The 16,478-nt window shown below is 34.3% G+C and overlaps 1 protein-coding gene across 4 annotated transcripts in view; it reads left to right on the top strand.

Annotated features, from left to right (window-relative positions):
• The first annotated feature begins 723 nt into the window (after nt 1-723).
• The window catches only part of LOC129241503 (tyrosine-protein phosphatase 99A), a 181,119-nt gene continuing 165,364 nt past the window's right edge, over nt 724-16,478 (top strand). For all 4 annotated transcript variants that reach the window (XM_054877895.1, XM_054877886.1, XM_054877877.1 and 1 more), the window contains exon 1: nt 724-1,350. In XM_054877895.1, coding sequence (XP_054733870.1) covers nt 732-1,350 — 619 coding nt within the window. In that variant the 5' untranslated portion in view covers nt 724-731. The remainder of the gene's footprint in view (nt 1,351-16,478) is intronic.

Below are 16,478 nucleotides of genomic sequence, written 5' to 3'. Positions count from 1 at the left end.
ACGCATTGCCGCGTTCGCGAGCAATCAGCACCAGCACCAGCGCAATCCACCGGCACTGCCAGTAACAGACAAAAAGTAATCGTCGCGATCGGCGTGTTCGCTTTTATGGTTTTTGCGGTTCAGTTGCTCGAGCGCTGTATTGGCGGGCACGCGAGTGAAAAAAGCCTGATGTGCATCGGAGTGACAAAATGTGGTGGAACCGCGGCTTTTTTTTTAGTTTTTCCATTTTTTCGTTTTCGTCTCAGTGTGGCTATAAGATAACAAACGTTTCCGGTTGAAGCTTTGCATTTTTTTTGTTTTAATTCTTTTCATGGTTTTAATTTGTGTTTGTGTTTATTACAGTTCGCAATTTGTATTCAAGTCAGTCGCAAGTAAATAATTATAAGTTCATATAATTGCAAAACGAAAACAAAAACAAAAACCAAAAACAAAAAAAAATAGTGCAGAAAGTGTAAGAGTTGGAAAATTCTAGGAAATTCAACTAAAATGCATCTCAAGTGCAAAATGATACGCTACTGAACGCATTGCGGTGTGAGCAACTAACGACCAGCGTGCGCATTAAAGCGCACTCACGACACGCGGGCGCCACATAACTATAACTGTGCACAACAACAACAAACACAAGCAACGAACGCACAAACTCTCATTCACATCCACGCACCAACAAAAGCCGGCTATTCGAAAGCAAACATCCAAGTACATCCAACACCCAACATCCAACGCAACACAAAATGCCACACCCACGCTTCGTTGCGCGCCTGCGCCTACTACTTAATCTACTACTTTTCGCCGCCATAATTGACGAACACCGCGGCGGCGCTGCTGCAGTCGTTGTCATCGACCCAGAGCTTTCGTCGCCCTCACCCTTCACCATCGCACCGACCGCCTCAACGCCAACACCAACACCAACTCCAAAGTACACTGCAACTGTTGCCGGTGAGAGTAAGGACGACGACAGCAGCAGCAGCAGCAGTAGCAGCGCTAGTGGCAGCGTGACGCCCGCAAGCAATGCGTTGGACATGAATGCATACGCCGTGAATGGCGTAAGTGTGGATAATAATAATATGGCCGCCGCTGTCGCTGGCGCTGATGAAACCGTTGAGACTGAGGGCGATTATCAACTCGCAGCTGCTGCGCCCACCTCACCTGCTTCTGTGGAGCAGCAGGATCAGCCGCGGGTGCCACCCACTACGCTTTCCTTTGCCAATATTGCGCCCGCCAGCGGTGTGGGTGGCGACTTGTTTAGCGGTGGCAGTATTAGTGGTTTCGAAACGCGTGAGGGTGCTGGGGAGACAGCCACCACTGCCGGCGACGCCACACCACCGTACGCGGCTGTGGACGATAAATATGGTAAATATGCAAACGAGCACTATAATTTTTCAATTTAGCATTGACTATGCAAATATGAGTATAGGTATGTGGTGGGGCATAACACATTCTGTATGCATACAGTGTGTGCCAAGAAAAATGGTACATCGTTTTTTGAAATATTTGTAAAGCCTAAATTTTTTAGTTTTTTTGTAAAAATATTATTTTAGTACATATTCTAAACCACATATATCTGCACAAGTTATGAAACTACAATGGGTGTCAAAGAAAATGGTACATATTTATATGTTAGGCAATGCTTCCAACGCTATTCTTTTTTCTGTGTATTTATCATAATAATACAGCTCATGTTCGATACAGTATGCATCAGCAAATAATTTGATGTATTCACCTACAGTGAGTGCCAAGAAAAATGGTACATCTCTGTTTAGCTAGGTTTTACCATTTTTATGATTTTTTTTATAAAATTGTAGATTACCATATTGTAATCAGTACATGTTAAACACCTACAGTGAGTTTTAAAAAAAAATTCTTACATCTATCTGTAGCGCTGTTTACCTTTTTCGTCAATTTGCCAGCCAATTTTTTGTCAATTTGGCAATGTTTGTCATTCTAATTTGTATTTTTGTTTTTTTTAATAATTTATTATAAAAATATATTTAATTTTCCCAGAAAAACTGTATTAATTAGCTTCTCAATCCATCTTAAATACTTATGAAAAAGCAAAAACTACATCCAAATTTCAAAAAATTTGAAAAAAAATTGGTTATACAGTTACAACTCATACAGTGAGTTGCAAAGACACTCGTACATCTAAGTTGGCAATTTTCCCATTCTAATTGTTTTGCTAATTAACAAGAAAAACTGTACAATTTACCGTCTCACCCAAAAAACTATATCCAAATTTCAAAACTTCAAACAGTTTTGCAAAATATTGGGCAGTTTCAATTTTTAATTTTTTAATTTTTTTTCAAATGTTTGAAGTTTTGTCGATATTTCGATGGTTTCTTTGTTTTTAATTTAGGTCTTGGATTTATATTATTTTGTTAACGAAAATTTTTTTTAATATTTTTTTAATGTAAAGTTTTGCTGATTTTTTTATTTTATTTTAAAATTCTTTGAACTGAAAAAAATTGTTTCCAAAAAAAATTAAAGAAAAAAAATTTTTCAAATGTTGAAATTTTTTCGATTTTTCAAAAGTTTCTTTGTTTTTAATTTAGGACTTGGATTATTATTATTTTCATAGCGAATACAATTTTTTTTTAATGTGAGGTTTTGTTGATTTTTCAGTTTTATTAAAAAGTTGTATCACTTTTTCGATTTTTTTTTAATTTATGACTTTCATTTCCATTGTTAAATTGAAATATGTTTCCGAAAAAAATTAAAAAAAAAAACGATTTTTTCAAGTTTTATCGATTTTTCGAGGATTTTTTTTTTTGGTAATTTAGAACAGTTTTTTATATTATTTTAAACTTGAATGAACTACAGAATAGTATTTATTGTTTTACATATAATATTAGTATTTAATAGATTTTTCGAAGTTTTTTTTTATTTAGCACTTTGATTTATATTATTTAAAATTAAAAAAAAACGATTTTTTAAATATTTCAAGTTTGATCGATTTTTCGAGGCTTTTGTTTTTTTTTTTTGGGGTAATTTAGGGCTGTATTTTATGTTATTTTTAACTTCAATGAATTACAGAACTGCGCACCGAATTTTTTTTTTTAACATTTGAAGATTTTATGGGTTCTTCCAAGATTTTTTAATTTAGGACTGTAACTTATATTATTTTAGAATTTAATAAACCAAAGAACTGTGTACCGAAAAAATTATTATTTTTTACATTTTATACATTTTTCGAGGTTTGTTTTTTAATTTAGCACTTTGATTTATATTATTTTAAAAGTGCGGAAGGGTGTTTCCGAAAAAAAAAATATTTTTAAAATATTTGAAATTTTATCGATTTTTCAAAAATTGCTCCTTTTTATCTTAGAACTTCGATTTATATTATTTTGTTAGCGAATAAATTTTGTTCTCAATCAACCAAAACTTCAATTTTGAAAACTTCCAAAAAACTTCGTTCGTCTCAAAAGACTACGCATAGTTGTACAATTTCCAGTGGCACCCACTGTACTCATACACCATACATCACCTATCGTACAGCGGTCTCTTGCGGTTATTCCGCGTCGGCAGCTGTTTCAAATTCTACCTCAAGCAAGCGGCTTTCAAAATTTGCATTTATTTTTGTTTGCGCTTTGTGTGAGTATAAAAATGCACGCACACACACATACATATATGTGTGCACATGCCTAGAACTACTGAAAATGTGTGTATTTAGTTCATTGCATGTAATTCAATGCATTTTAAAGTGCAATAAATCATTTAATTTTGTAATCACTTTGTTGCAGCTCAGCAAAACAACGATCAGCGATAGAACGCTGAATCATCACTGAGTTACGCTAACGGAAGTCTGATAGCTTTCTACGATTCATTTATTATTACGATTTACAAATATAAGGCAGTCTAGAAGATTTCACAATTTATCATCGAGTTCAATCCTAGATTTGCAGCTATGAGACATTTTTATAGACATTTCGCACTTTCGCAAATGAGCTCTTAACAAGTCGACTCTGTAACAACAATGTGCCATAGAAGTGAAATAAAAGGGTAGTACTTTTAAATTAAAATTAACGTTCGAAAGCAACTAAAGTAACTAATTTATGGGCCCATGAATGTGTTTTATAGCATGAAATCGATGAATAAGCAATGCTCACAGGCACAAATACGCCACCTTGAACGAATTATAAATGAAAGACAGACGGATGTATGAATAGATGTTTATTTTAGATGTTTTCTGTACTCTTAACATTACCTCGTTCGGACCTTAAATACTTAGAAACACTGGCAGGATGTTCGCTCAAAGTTAGCGAACAATCTTTAGCTCCAGCCTTTTTGATCGGTATAGTGCTCTCGCTGCCTTGATGCTCATTCACTTCCGCTCCTCTACAAGCTTTAATTGATATTTTAAGACGTTTTATGCCTCAGTTGGGCATTTTTTTTGGTACACAATTTATCTTCGTTTCCTGAGTTTTCAAACTCCTATGCCATCGTACACATCTCATCTTATGATAGTCAATCTGAAGACTCGGAAAAACTGTGGGCCTTCTTTATCATTAACTTTTGATATTTTTACTATGACTTTGAAACTGTAGCTTTTGGATAGTTTTATTTGAAGTTATTTCATTTAGCTTCTTCACGCACTCTATGATCAATGAAAAACTGCTCTCATCTGAGAAAAGGGCCGCACTTACCTAGCTTACTGTGACTATGAATAACAATGTACACGTATCTCGTTGAAGAATAACATCTACAAGAGATCTGCGACAAAAGTTTCCATCTATTAAAATACTCGGAAGCTCTAATATCTTTGCTCTAGCGTAGTGATGTTTAAGATCTGCGTTCGCGATTAAGAGCTTTTTCAAGTGTTCACTCCAAAAATTACTATTTATCTATTTGTTGGGAGTATTGACAGTCTCTTTTCAAATGGTAAAATATGATTGCATGAGTTTGATTATCACAGTTCTAAGAATCAGAGAAAACAGCTTCTTCATATTTTGTGCCTTCTGAGTCATCTGTGTACTAATTTATAATATGCATCTGATAATACTTCCCTATATTACAGTCCTTCGCATATTGGCACTCAGGTCACTATTGGCAGTTATGATTTCAAGGATGATCTTAAAGATTCTGCCAAAGACTTTCGACCTGTGCACGTTAGCGACGACAAGTGTCGTAAGGAATGGAACAATGAGCTGTATGAGGTTTACGATGAGATACACATAGCAAAGCGAATAAAGATCCAGCGGCTTCGTTGGCTGGGTCATGTCGCCCGAATAGATACAAACGCCCAGGCTCTAAAAGTATTCGATGCGGTACGAGCTGGTGGTAGCAGAGGTACACTGGTACATTGAAGATGGTTGGAAGATGGGGAAGAACATATTATACAAAGTTTCAATCTTCGTATAAATTTAAAAAAAAAATTCATTAAAATTTTCATTATTGAGAATTTTCTTCTTCTACGCATCCAAACAAAGTATATTCTAGAATTTGTATGAATGTCCGTGCCATTTTTTCATATAATAAGAAATCTTGAGCCATTTGGTACCAAATCAAGTTTCAGATTCTTGAGACTTCTAATAACTGAATGCTGAAAAAAGTAGTTTAAGCTCAGCGCACTCACGCCACTTCATCGTCCTTTGCTGTGTTTGTGCCATTCTGCTAAGGGCTTGTAGTATTTCGCGCATTGAGTAGGGCGAATGTCGCAGGTGATGGATTGACTGGCAGGCGAAGAGACACCTTTTTTAAAGTCTTTCGTTGGGTCTGGCCTTTTTGTCGTCCTGTTCGAGGATTCTTTATAAAAGATTATATCCATAAATCGATAAAACTTTAAATTTTAGGAAGCTACTAGGAAGCTCAAGTCGTTAGAAATATGTTAAATTCACGTCCAAAGGCGAGAAAGCTAGTCTGACCAGACCCGGCTGCCCAACGGAGGGTTGATATTTTTAGTTTTTTTTATATTCATCCACATTTTACTTACATTACTGCAGCACTTACTGATCTTGGAGTAGAACCGGGCTTGGTAGGCTTCATTGGCAAAATGCTAAAAAGCATAATCATTGAAGCGAAGCTAGGAGAATCGGTGCTCAAGAGATTGGTAAACAGAGGTACACCGCAAGTTGGAACGCAGTTATAAAAAAACTTCTGTTAATACTGGAATCGGTGGGATGTAAGGTGATAGCTAACGCCGATGATGTTGTTATTGCTGTCTCTGGTAAATTTGTATCTACATTAAGAGACCTAATACAAAATGCTCTAGATATACTTTCTAGGTGGGCAGAAGAGTGTGGTCTAGGAGTCAACCCAGACAAAACACAACTCATATAGCTAAGTCCAATTATGCTCAAGGGCGAAGCTGTTGTGATTTCGGAAGAAACCAAGTACTTGGGACTAAACATAGATAGGAAACTGACTTGGAAGTCAAACGTCTTATAAAGAGTTGGGAAAGCGAACCTAGCTTTTTATGCTTGTAAGAGAGCTTTAGGTAAGACCTGGGGAATTAAACCTAAGGTTACAGGCTTTACACTGCTGTTGTCAGACCCATTCTTCTATATGGAAATGTTGTCTGGTGGTGTGCTATGCAGAAAAAAACCTATTCTAATTTATTGAATAAGGTGCAGAGATCAGCGGAACTAGCAATATGTGGCGCCATGAAAACCACGCCATCCATGGCTTTGGACATCATGCTACATCTGCCACCCCTAGATCTCTTCTGCAAATACTCAGCGGCCTGCTCCGCTTTGAGGCTCAAAGTGAGCTCACAATGGAGGACTGTCACACATGGACATTCAACCATTTTAGACTCCTACACGGATATACCCAGTGACTGTGATTATCACCCTCCCATTCTTTGCTTCGAAAGGAATTTCCTAATGAAAATCCCTTCTAGACTGGAATGGCTTGAAGAAGATTCAACACCCAACACACCCGTTAAGACCTACATGGACGGATCTAAAATGGACGCCGGTGTAGGATCAGGGTTCTATTGTGAAGAGCTTTCTATTAGTGAATCTTTTAAACTACTAGATCACTGTAGTGTTTTTCAAGCGGAAATAAACGCTATTCATCAAGCCTTAAAATAGTTAAAGATAAACAGAATATCATCAACGGATATCTGCATTCTATCAAACAGCCAAGCTGCCCTAAGAGTCATGGATGCATTCCAAACAACATCAAGGAGTGTCTTACGTTGTCGCCAATCTCTAAATGAGATGGCCAAAGAATATCGTATAATCTTATGCTGGTTTCCAGGCCACAGAGATATACCAGGGAACTGTAGGGCAGACCAACTTGTAAGAGAAGGTACCTGTATGCCAGACATAAGTAATTTTATGGAGATACCTCTCGCAACCTGTAAGCTTATCATTAAGGACGCAGTAATCAGTTCTGCAAATCAAAGATGGATTAGCGTTAACACCTGTGAATTTGATAGGCAAACATGACCAAGGCTAAACTTACGTCTGTCCAAGAGTATTATAAAACTGAGTAGACTTCAAATCAGGACCTTAGTAGCGGCTTTCACAGGACATTGTCTCATAAAAAATCATGCAAGGATTTCTGTCGTTTACACGCATGATTTCTGTCGTAGCTGCAGAGACGAGGAGGAGTTGGAAACAATTCAACATCTTTTTTGCACATGCCCGGCTCTAGCCAGAAGCAGGAACCGATTTTTAAAATCCTACTTCTTAACGAATATAGATAATTTATACACTTTAGGCATCAACAACCTTTTACGCTTTGTCAAAAGCTCAGGATGGTTTAATATGGAGAGGGAAATGTAGCCCAGCCCCCGCGGCTCACAACGGACCCATTTCGTGGTCTAAGTGGCATAACCTAACCTATATTCATCCACAATTAGGCTATCCCCTTTATCCACTTAACTACGCATAATCTTGTGTTTTAAGTAGTCTTCTTAGATTTATGCAACCAAAAACTTTTGATGCTGCAGGCCTAAGTTCATAAAGATAAAAACCTATTTTCATTTATCTTACTTGCACTCTCACTTTAAAATCCTCTCTTTTAATTACGCATAAGCACGCATTTGCGTGGCCGAAAATGTAGACTAAAACATACATACATAAGCAAATGGCGCTCATTCCAGCTGCTGATTTCAATTTTTTTATTTAATTTTTTTGCTTTTTTGTGTCTTTTTTCTCTTTTTTTTCTTTTTTTTCTTTTTTTTTCTTTTTTTGTTATCTTTTTTTGTTATTTTTTTTTTTTTTTGCTTAGGCAGTCTATTTAGCAAATAATGCCTGATAAAAATTTCATAGTACATAAATTAGCACTTTCAATTGCTTTTGCTCATTCTGTGGGAGATCCCATTTGTATGCAGACTCATTCAAATGCTAAAATGCGTAGAAATTGAGATAAGCTTTATTGCGGTCGCAAAAAGCAATTTAACTAATTTACACGCTACTAAAAATATTCTACACTTGAGCGTCTATGTATGCGTGCCAAACAACTGGCTTAACCAAACAAGCAAGTTAATATGTCAGCAACTAAGTAAATAAAACGTAGTGATTCACCAACGATAGACACCCTACTCACAGCCGCAGCTCTTCTGTATCTCCCTACTGATGCACTCAATTCAATTTTGTATGCTGCTGGTTGTTATACAATCGCACGGTGGGTCACCATATGGGGCATGTGCATAGATAGACTTACTTATATATGCATAAGCCTATAAACATAAATATATATTCCTAAATGTGCTTATATGTGGCGTTCACAGAGAAAATTTTGCGCATTCGTTATTAAACTTGCACAATTTTACTTCAAAATTGAATGCGCTGCAAAACTGCATACCCAGAATTGTGCTAAGAATTCTGACTAAAAAGTTAGAAATATTTATGAAATTTTGTTGCATATTTTTAGATTTTTTATAAAGTTTAAAACTTTAAATTGCATGATTTTTGTTATAATATGGATGATATTTTTACAGAAACTAAAAAGAAATTAAATAAAAAATAAATAAATAATGAAAACTTTGCAATATCTCGCACTACTATTATTATGACCGCCACTGTATAAAGCATATTTAGTATTTGTATGGCAAGCAGTCATCTATTTATTTGTTTTTCTGCGGGCCTATGAAGTCATTGGGTTTAAGTGCTTAATGTCATCACATAATGGGCATGGTTGTTGTTTATTTTCGTAGGGGTTTCACATCTTCCATGCAATTAAATTTTAGTAGTGCTTTTACAAATCGAAGAAAATCAAGAAAACCGAAACGCAAAATGCAAATCTCACTTAGCTTGCCGCCTAAGCTAAGCGGCGGAACAGCCACGCGCTATTTAGTATTGATATATTTACACACACACATACACACTTGTATGCACAAATGTGCACACAGACACCGCAAGTGGGCCTGCTAGTAGCTGTGTTGCACTTACAAAGCCTTCTCGTCGCCATTTCAAGTTCAGCTAAGCCTGCCGTTTTTGCAATGTCTAATGTTTTTCTTTTTTGTTTTTGCTCCTAAATTAAATTATTGCGTTTTTGATGTTTTTGTGGGTTTTTACAAAGTGCTAGAGCGTGATTTATAAGCAGTTTAAAACGTTGTAATACAAATTGATTGCACACAAACACACGTACACATCAGCACACACAGCCAGCGCTCGCTTTAGCTTCATTTATGAACGAGCTTTTCATTTTTATAACGAGTTTGCTTGATGTAAAGGTCAAGTTTATTGTTATCATATGGATGTATGTATGTATGGTATGTCTGAAAGGCGACTATTTGCGTCATTCAAATAATATTCGCTGGTTTTGGCGATAAGATATGCAATTTTTCTTCTATATCGGAAGCAGGGAGCGTCTTATTACGGCAGGGACTATGGTTTGAAATAATAATAGACCTCCTTCCCTTTATTATAGTGCATTAGGCAACAACAAGTGAAAGAAATCTGTACTACTGTACTGTAAGTAGGACGACCTCCAACCAAAACAATCTATTAAAAATGTCTATAGTAACGTTTACTCCCTGCATAAATAAAAAACAGCACTCAATGGAAACCTTTTTTTCCTAAAATTTTTTTTTTTTATTTTTTAAACAGACAGCCACAAAAAATAAAAAAATCAAGTGCAGATTTTTTTGGCAAAAAAAATCTGTTTTTTTCGATATTTAAAGAAGGCAGCAGTACATAAAAAAAGAATAGTAATGTTTTTCAACAAACATTTTGTTTTTTTGTTTTGACTTTTTACTCAGGCATCCAACAAAATAAAAGGTTCAATGCCTTTTTACCAAACAAAAAATGTTTATCGATTTTTTAGGCATTTTATAAATAAAATAAATTGGTTTGAAATATTTTTGCTCTAAAATTTTTCTCAATTTTTCCAAAAATAAAAAAAAAATTCAATGTTAGAATTTTTTGCCTTAGCAGCAGATTAATCACCTACCCTGTCAGAAATCAAATAGATTAACGAAACCAACGCAAGACAACTCTTGTCGAGGACCTATGCTCGCGAGAGGAGTGAACAAGGAAAAAAAAGAACCAAAAAAATTTATTTTTTGTCAAACAAATTGTCTACCTCCTGATACAACTCCTATCCACATAAAAAAAAATTCAATAGAAATTTTTTTAAAAAAGCGAGCACTACATAAATAAAATAAATTCATTAGAAATGTTTTATCTCCACAATTGTTTTTTTTTTCAATATTTAAAAATATTGTTCTAAAAATAATTTTTTTTTAAGAGGAAACAACAAAATACAAAACGTCAATGTTTTTTGTTCTCAAAAGCCATGATTCAATTTTAGAAAGTTAGGTAAGTAATGACAAGGGCGACACGGGCACTCCCGTATTTTAGGGCTGCATTTACGAATGATGGAGAAAGAGGGAAAAATGTTTCCCCTTCTTGCCTAAAGGTAGTAAAAAAGTACGTAAAGTAGCTAATTAGTCCTGTAATTAGAGTAAAACTACATTAAAACAAAACAACAAAATTGTTATTATTGTTTTCTTTCAAAGCAAATATAATATTTATTTAGAATATTTTCGAAGTTTATCTAACAACACAAAAGCACGCAGAACTATGTTTTGTTACTTAAGTATGTGTTTTAAGTTAGCTCGTATTTACAAATATTCTAACATAATTTACTAACACTGGTATATGAAAAGTGACCGCGATTGTATATGCAATTCTAACAACCTATGAAGGAAAAGATTTAATCAGAATTTGTACAAATGCCTGATCGAGATTTACTTGCATGAGTATTCACGAGTGCTGCCTGTAGCAGAAAGATAGCTTCGAATGATCGACTATAACCAGAATCAGGACATGATCGATCAAAATAATGGAAAACATTATTAATTTGCTCTATATTAATAAAAAAATGCAATATCAAATTTTTTCATTAAATTTTTTTGTTTTAAATTTTCTTAAGAGGCAGCCAGCAAACAAAACAAAAATAAATGCTAGTATTTTTTCCAAAAACAAAAACAAATATTTCTAAGTTTCTATGTAAGTAAAAAAATTCAATGCTAATGTGTTTTCTCCATTTTTGCAATTTAAAATAAAAATGTATTTTCTCCAAAAATAATTCAGCAATATAATTTATAAAAAATAAAAAAAATGTATTTGTATTATTTTTCCTTAAAAATAATGGTTCCAATTTTTATTCATTAATTTAAAAAAATCATTGTTTATTTTTTTATTTTAAAAACGCCCCCTTTTTAATTAAAAAAATTCTTGTTTCGTATATTTCCCCCAAAAAACTTGTTTCATTTTTAGAAGGAGGCAGATTTTAGAGGAGACAACCTGAAAAAAAATTTCAATGATAAGGTTTTTTCCAAACAAAGTGTTCCCAAATAAATGAAAAAATTCAATAGAAAGAGTTTTTTCTGAAAAATTATTTTTTCTTTTAATTTTTGTTTTCTAAAGAGGCAGCCAACAGTAAAACAAACTGCAATGCTAATCTTTTTTCTCTATTTTTTCCTATGTAAAACAGAAAAGGTTTTTCTCAAATAAGAAATTTTTTTTTTTCTTTAATTTTTTAAAGAGGCTCCCCAACATAAATAAAGTAATTTCAGTAATATATTTTCACAAACAAAAAAATTTAGTGGAATTCTTCTTTTTCGATTCTTAAGGAAGCAGCTCTGCTCACATGAAAAAATTCAATAGTAGTGTTTTTTCTCAAAAAAAAATTGTTTTTCTATTTTTAATAAAGCAGCTCTACATACATCAAAAAATTCAATAGTGATGTTTTTTCTCAAAAAAAAATCGCGTTATAAGGAAGCAACTCTACATAAATAAAAACAAGTTCACAAGCAATATCCTCCCTCCGAAAATTTCTGTTTAGATTATGTAAATTAAAATAAAAGTTCTGCAGTAACGTTTCTTCTAAGCCATTTTTTTTTTTGTGTTCTATGCATGCGTCTTGTATGTACTATCTTATATGCGATATTTAAAAGTCATATTTCATATTATGTGATTATTATGGATAAAACAGAAAGACCATTTAAATTATATTTAATGTTGTACTGCCGACAGCTGAAGCAGAAGAAGTCTTACCCAATTTTGCTAAAAACCTACACTCTGATCGCACCTCAAAAAAAAAAAAGCAAAATATCTTTTGGCCCATGTACGCTTACGCCCATTTTCATTGTAGCCTTTGTTGGGTACTCCTATGGTACCACCTCTTGCTTTAAAAATGATCATCGCTTTTCTGTAAAATGAAACTTCATAGCTCATTATGATACACCCTGTTACAGTCTTGAAGTACAGGCATATGCAGATAATAGTCCATTGTTCTTCCCTGGAACCATATATATATAAATATGATATATAATTGGCGCTTACACCCTTTTTGGGTGTTTAGCTGAGCTCCTCCTCCTTTTGTGGTGCACGTCTTAATGTTGTTCCACAAATGGAGGGACCTACAGTTTCAAGCCGACTTCGAATGGCAGATATTTTGTATGAGGAGCTTTTTCATGGAAGAAATACACTCGGAGGTTTGTCATTGCCTGCCGAGGGCGACCGCTATTAGAAAAAACTTTTTCATTATTTTGATCTTTCACCGAGACTCGAAGCTATGTTCTCTCTGAATTCACGCACCAACCCATTCGGCTACGGCGGCCGCCATAGGAAACAACCTGGAAGCATAGAAAATAATAATAATAATATACAGCCCGCGGCAAACAATAGCACGTCAGAACTTTGCCTAGTTTTGACAATTCTCATTTCTGTTTTGAACCTTCATTATGTTTTTTATAAAAGCACAGCTCTTTGTCTAACAAAAGCCATACCCAAGCATACCTAAGTCTCAACCTTTACATACAATTTTGTAAAATTACGGAAACTTTCTGCAAATGCTCAACATTTTTTACATGGCAAAATGCGCAACACCGTCAAGGAAAAAATTATAGAAAATCAACGAGATTTTTTAGTGACTTCAGACTTGTACGCGTACTTTATTATAATAAAATTGAATAAGCTGTAAAACTCCATGACGAAAATCTTTCTAGAAATTCTGATCATAAACCATTTCATTGGGATATAAAGTTTGTGGAATTTTCCTAATTTTTATATAAAACCTTGAAATTGGATTTACATGGCTTCTGCCAGACAATTTGCTTTACTTTTATATAAAAATAATGCAACATTAAAAAAAAACAAACAAAACAGGGAGAGCTTTTCAAAATGTTGTTGTGCTATCGTTTTGTTGTGAGATTTTGCAGCTGTCATATTTTAATTTATATTGCGAAGAAAAAGATATAACGAAATTTTTGAAATCAAACGGGCATAATTACGTTTGTATGTAGGTAATTGTAATCTTCAGTACCTCTAATCACATGCACATCTGTATGTTTGTCGCTATTACTTCCTTTCTTAGAAAAACTACCCGAACACTTACACTAGCACATAAAAGAAATACGCCACCAACTTATAAACTAAGCGACTGTCTGGTTTATATTTAAGCGCCCAAAGCACGTTTTAGAGACCAAAGTAAATTCGCAGTATGCCTCTACAAGACGCAGCTGTGGGCATGTGCACGCTCTACTCTAAAAAAACCGAACTTTAAAAAGAAATAAACAAATATTGAAATAAATAAAAGAACTCAAGGGCGCCATCTTTTAGAAAAATTTTGAATTCGATGTACTTGAACCGGCCTTCCCATACTGTGAAATATAAAAAGTATAATATTAGGATGTTAATAACTTCAGCTAGTCGCATACGAAGGATAAAGGTTTAGGAGAAGATAAAAGACCAAATGGTTCACAGATTATGGTGAAAAGGAAAAAGTGAGTGATATTATTTAAACTAAAAATAAATCGTCGGTGAAAATAATTCAAATAAAATTCAGGACTCCACAGTTGTCCAGTGTATCGCTTTTTGATCGATTCTCTGAGTCTTGAAATAGCATCGGAAAAGTGAGGGATTCCATTAAAACGAAAAATAAGTTGTCTGTGAAAATCATTTAAAAAGAAATGGGGAGCCTCTAACAACTGCATGTGGAATTTTGGTTGATTCGCTAAGTCTTTGAATACTCAATTTGAGATTTATGCCATGCAAACTGAGAGACAATAAAAAAACTGAGTGTTCTTAGAACACCAGTACATGCGCTTGAGCGGCTCCAACTATTTGAAAAAGTTTGCTGCTGTTAGCAAAATGTAATGTCTCGAATATGAGGCGGCAATCAAGCGTCAATTTGCTGTATGAACGCCACCAGAGGAAGCTCATTCCAACAGAGAGTTGTCTGAAACAGTCATGAATGAGAAATGTTCATCTGTTTTTACAATTATAAGACAAATGTGCCACGCCAGACGCCGTAGCCGAATGGATTTGTGCATGACTATCATTCGGGAATGCATAAGTTCGAATCTTCGTGAATGGAACAGCAAAAACGAAGAAGAAGTTTTTTCTAATAGTGGACGCACCTCGGCACTCCGAGTGTATTTCTGCCATGCAAAAGATTTCCATAAAAGCCATTTGCTGTTCGAAGTCGGCTTAAAAATGTAGGTCCCTTCATTTGTTGAACAACATCAAGGTGCAATCCACAAACAGGAGGAGGAGCTCAGCCAAATACCCAATAAAAGGTGTAAGCGCCAATTATTTATTTAAATTTTTTTAACGATAAATTTGGCGTCTTAAAACATTTGGTGTTCAAAATACGTGATATTCGGTCAGAATATCGCAAAATTGGCTACTGGTTATTTCTGCTCGTTGATGCGCTATCTCACTGATCAAGAGCGGTGAGAGAATTTCGAAGAAAAATTCTAATTATTTCTTATTTCTTTGCAATATTCACACTATGCCCGGACTTTGCAAGCTTTGACTATTAGTGGAGCTCTAAACTACATGCGGTGAAAGAAAGTCTTCGTGAAGCGAACAAAATTATTGAAAGCTCTTTGACGGCCATCCTAAACAGTATTCTTACAACAAAAATATATCAAAAATATTTCTCCCAAAAAATTTCACTGATTATTTTCACAAATAATAAAATCAGGTCGAAAATCAAATTTCTATTAAGTTCGGTTTTTATTTGAACAGGAAGTGCTCTTATGTTTGCTTATGTAAGTGGCATAATTTTCTTTAGCGACGCTCTAACAGATGAGCAAACACGACATTGTTTAAACAGAGACGGACGCCAAAACACGAAAAAGTTAAAATGTGAACAAAACAAAAACAAAAGATTATTTAAATTTACAGTCGGCAAAAAAATATAAAAAACATAAACACGTAATACGCTCGTATAATACAAAAATGTAATTGCATACAATTACCATCAAGTTCAAGGCTGTGTGCTGTGGGTCTGTAATGTCATTGGGTTGTTTTTTTTTTGTTTTGATTTTAAAAAATTTATTCACGCTCATACTAATTTTTTACCTACTAAAGCGCAAAATAAATGTTTTTTTTTTGTAAAATTTCTCATGCGTATTTTTGGGTTTTTTATTTTTTATTTTTTTATTTATTTGATACTCATACGAATTTTTCAGACTTCAAAGCGCAATGAGCTTATCGACATTAATCATGCACGAAGCAGCATTTAATTTTATGACCGACTGCCATTCAAAAAATATAAAAAATACCAAATTGTTATGTACATACAATACATATACATATGGATTATAGTAGATGACGTATGGCGAGTTAGCTTAGAGTAGCTTCAAAATAATGGAAATTCAATTCGGGTGCATTGTATTGGCCTTTTAAATAAAATTTTATTAGTTGGGAGTTTTTGTAGCACTTTTGGTTTTCTTAAAATTAATTAGTAAAAAACTTATTCGTATTGAAAGTATGATACTAAGGAAACATTAGTGATCAGGTATGTCCCGAGAAAAGAAGAAAAATTGTGTTTGCTGTGTCATTTACCTGTTGAAGACGCGAGTAGAAACTTAATCGACCTAAAAGTCGTTTAAATAGTCTTCACCATTTTTCATGATACTAACAATAGATTGCTACAATAATATAAATATTGCCTGACACAAGAAAGGGCAGCGGAAATGGTCTATACAGTAAATAAAAAAACGTACTAAAAAGTCTCTATTTTAATACCCCCATCGTAGGCCACAAAAAAGAACCGCCGTGATGAGATGA

This window comes from Anastrepha obliqua, chromosome 1, assembly GCF_027943255.1.
Source record: "Anastrepha obliqua isolate idAnaObli1 chromosome 1, idAnaObli1_1.0, whole genome shotgun sequence".
NCBI classification, from domain to species: domain Eukaryota; kingdom Metazoa; phylum Arthropoda; class Insecta; order Diptera; family Tephritidae; genus Anastrepha; species Anastrepha obliqua.
This window is presented reverse-complemented; position numbering and strand designations above follow the sequence as displayed.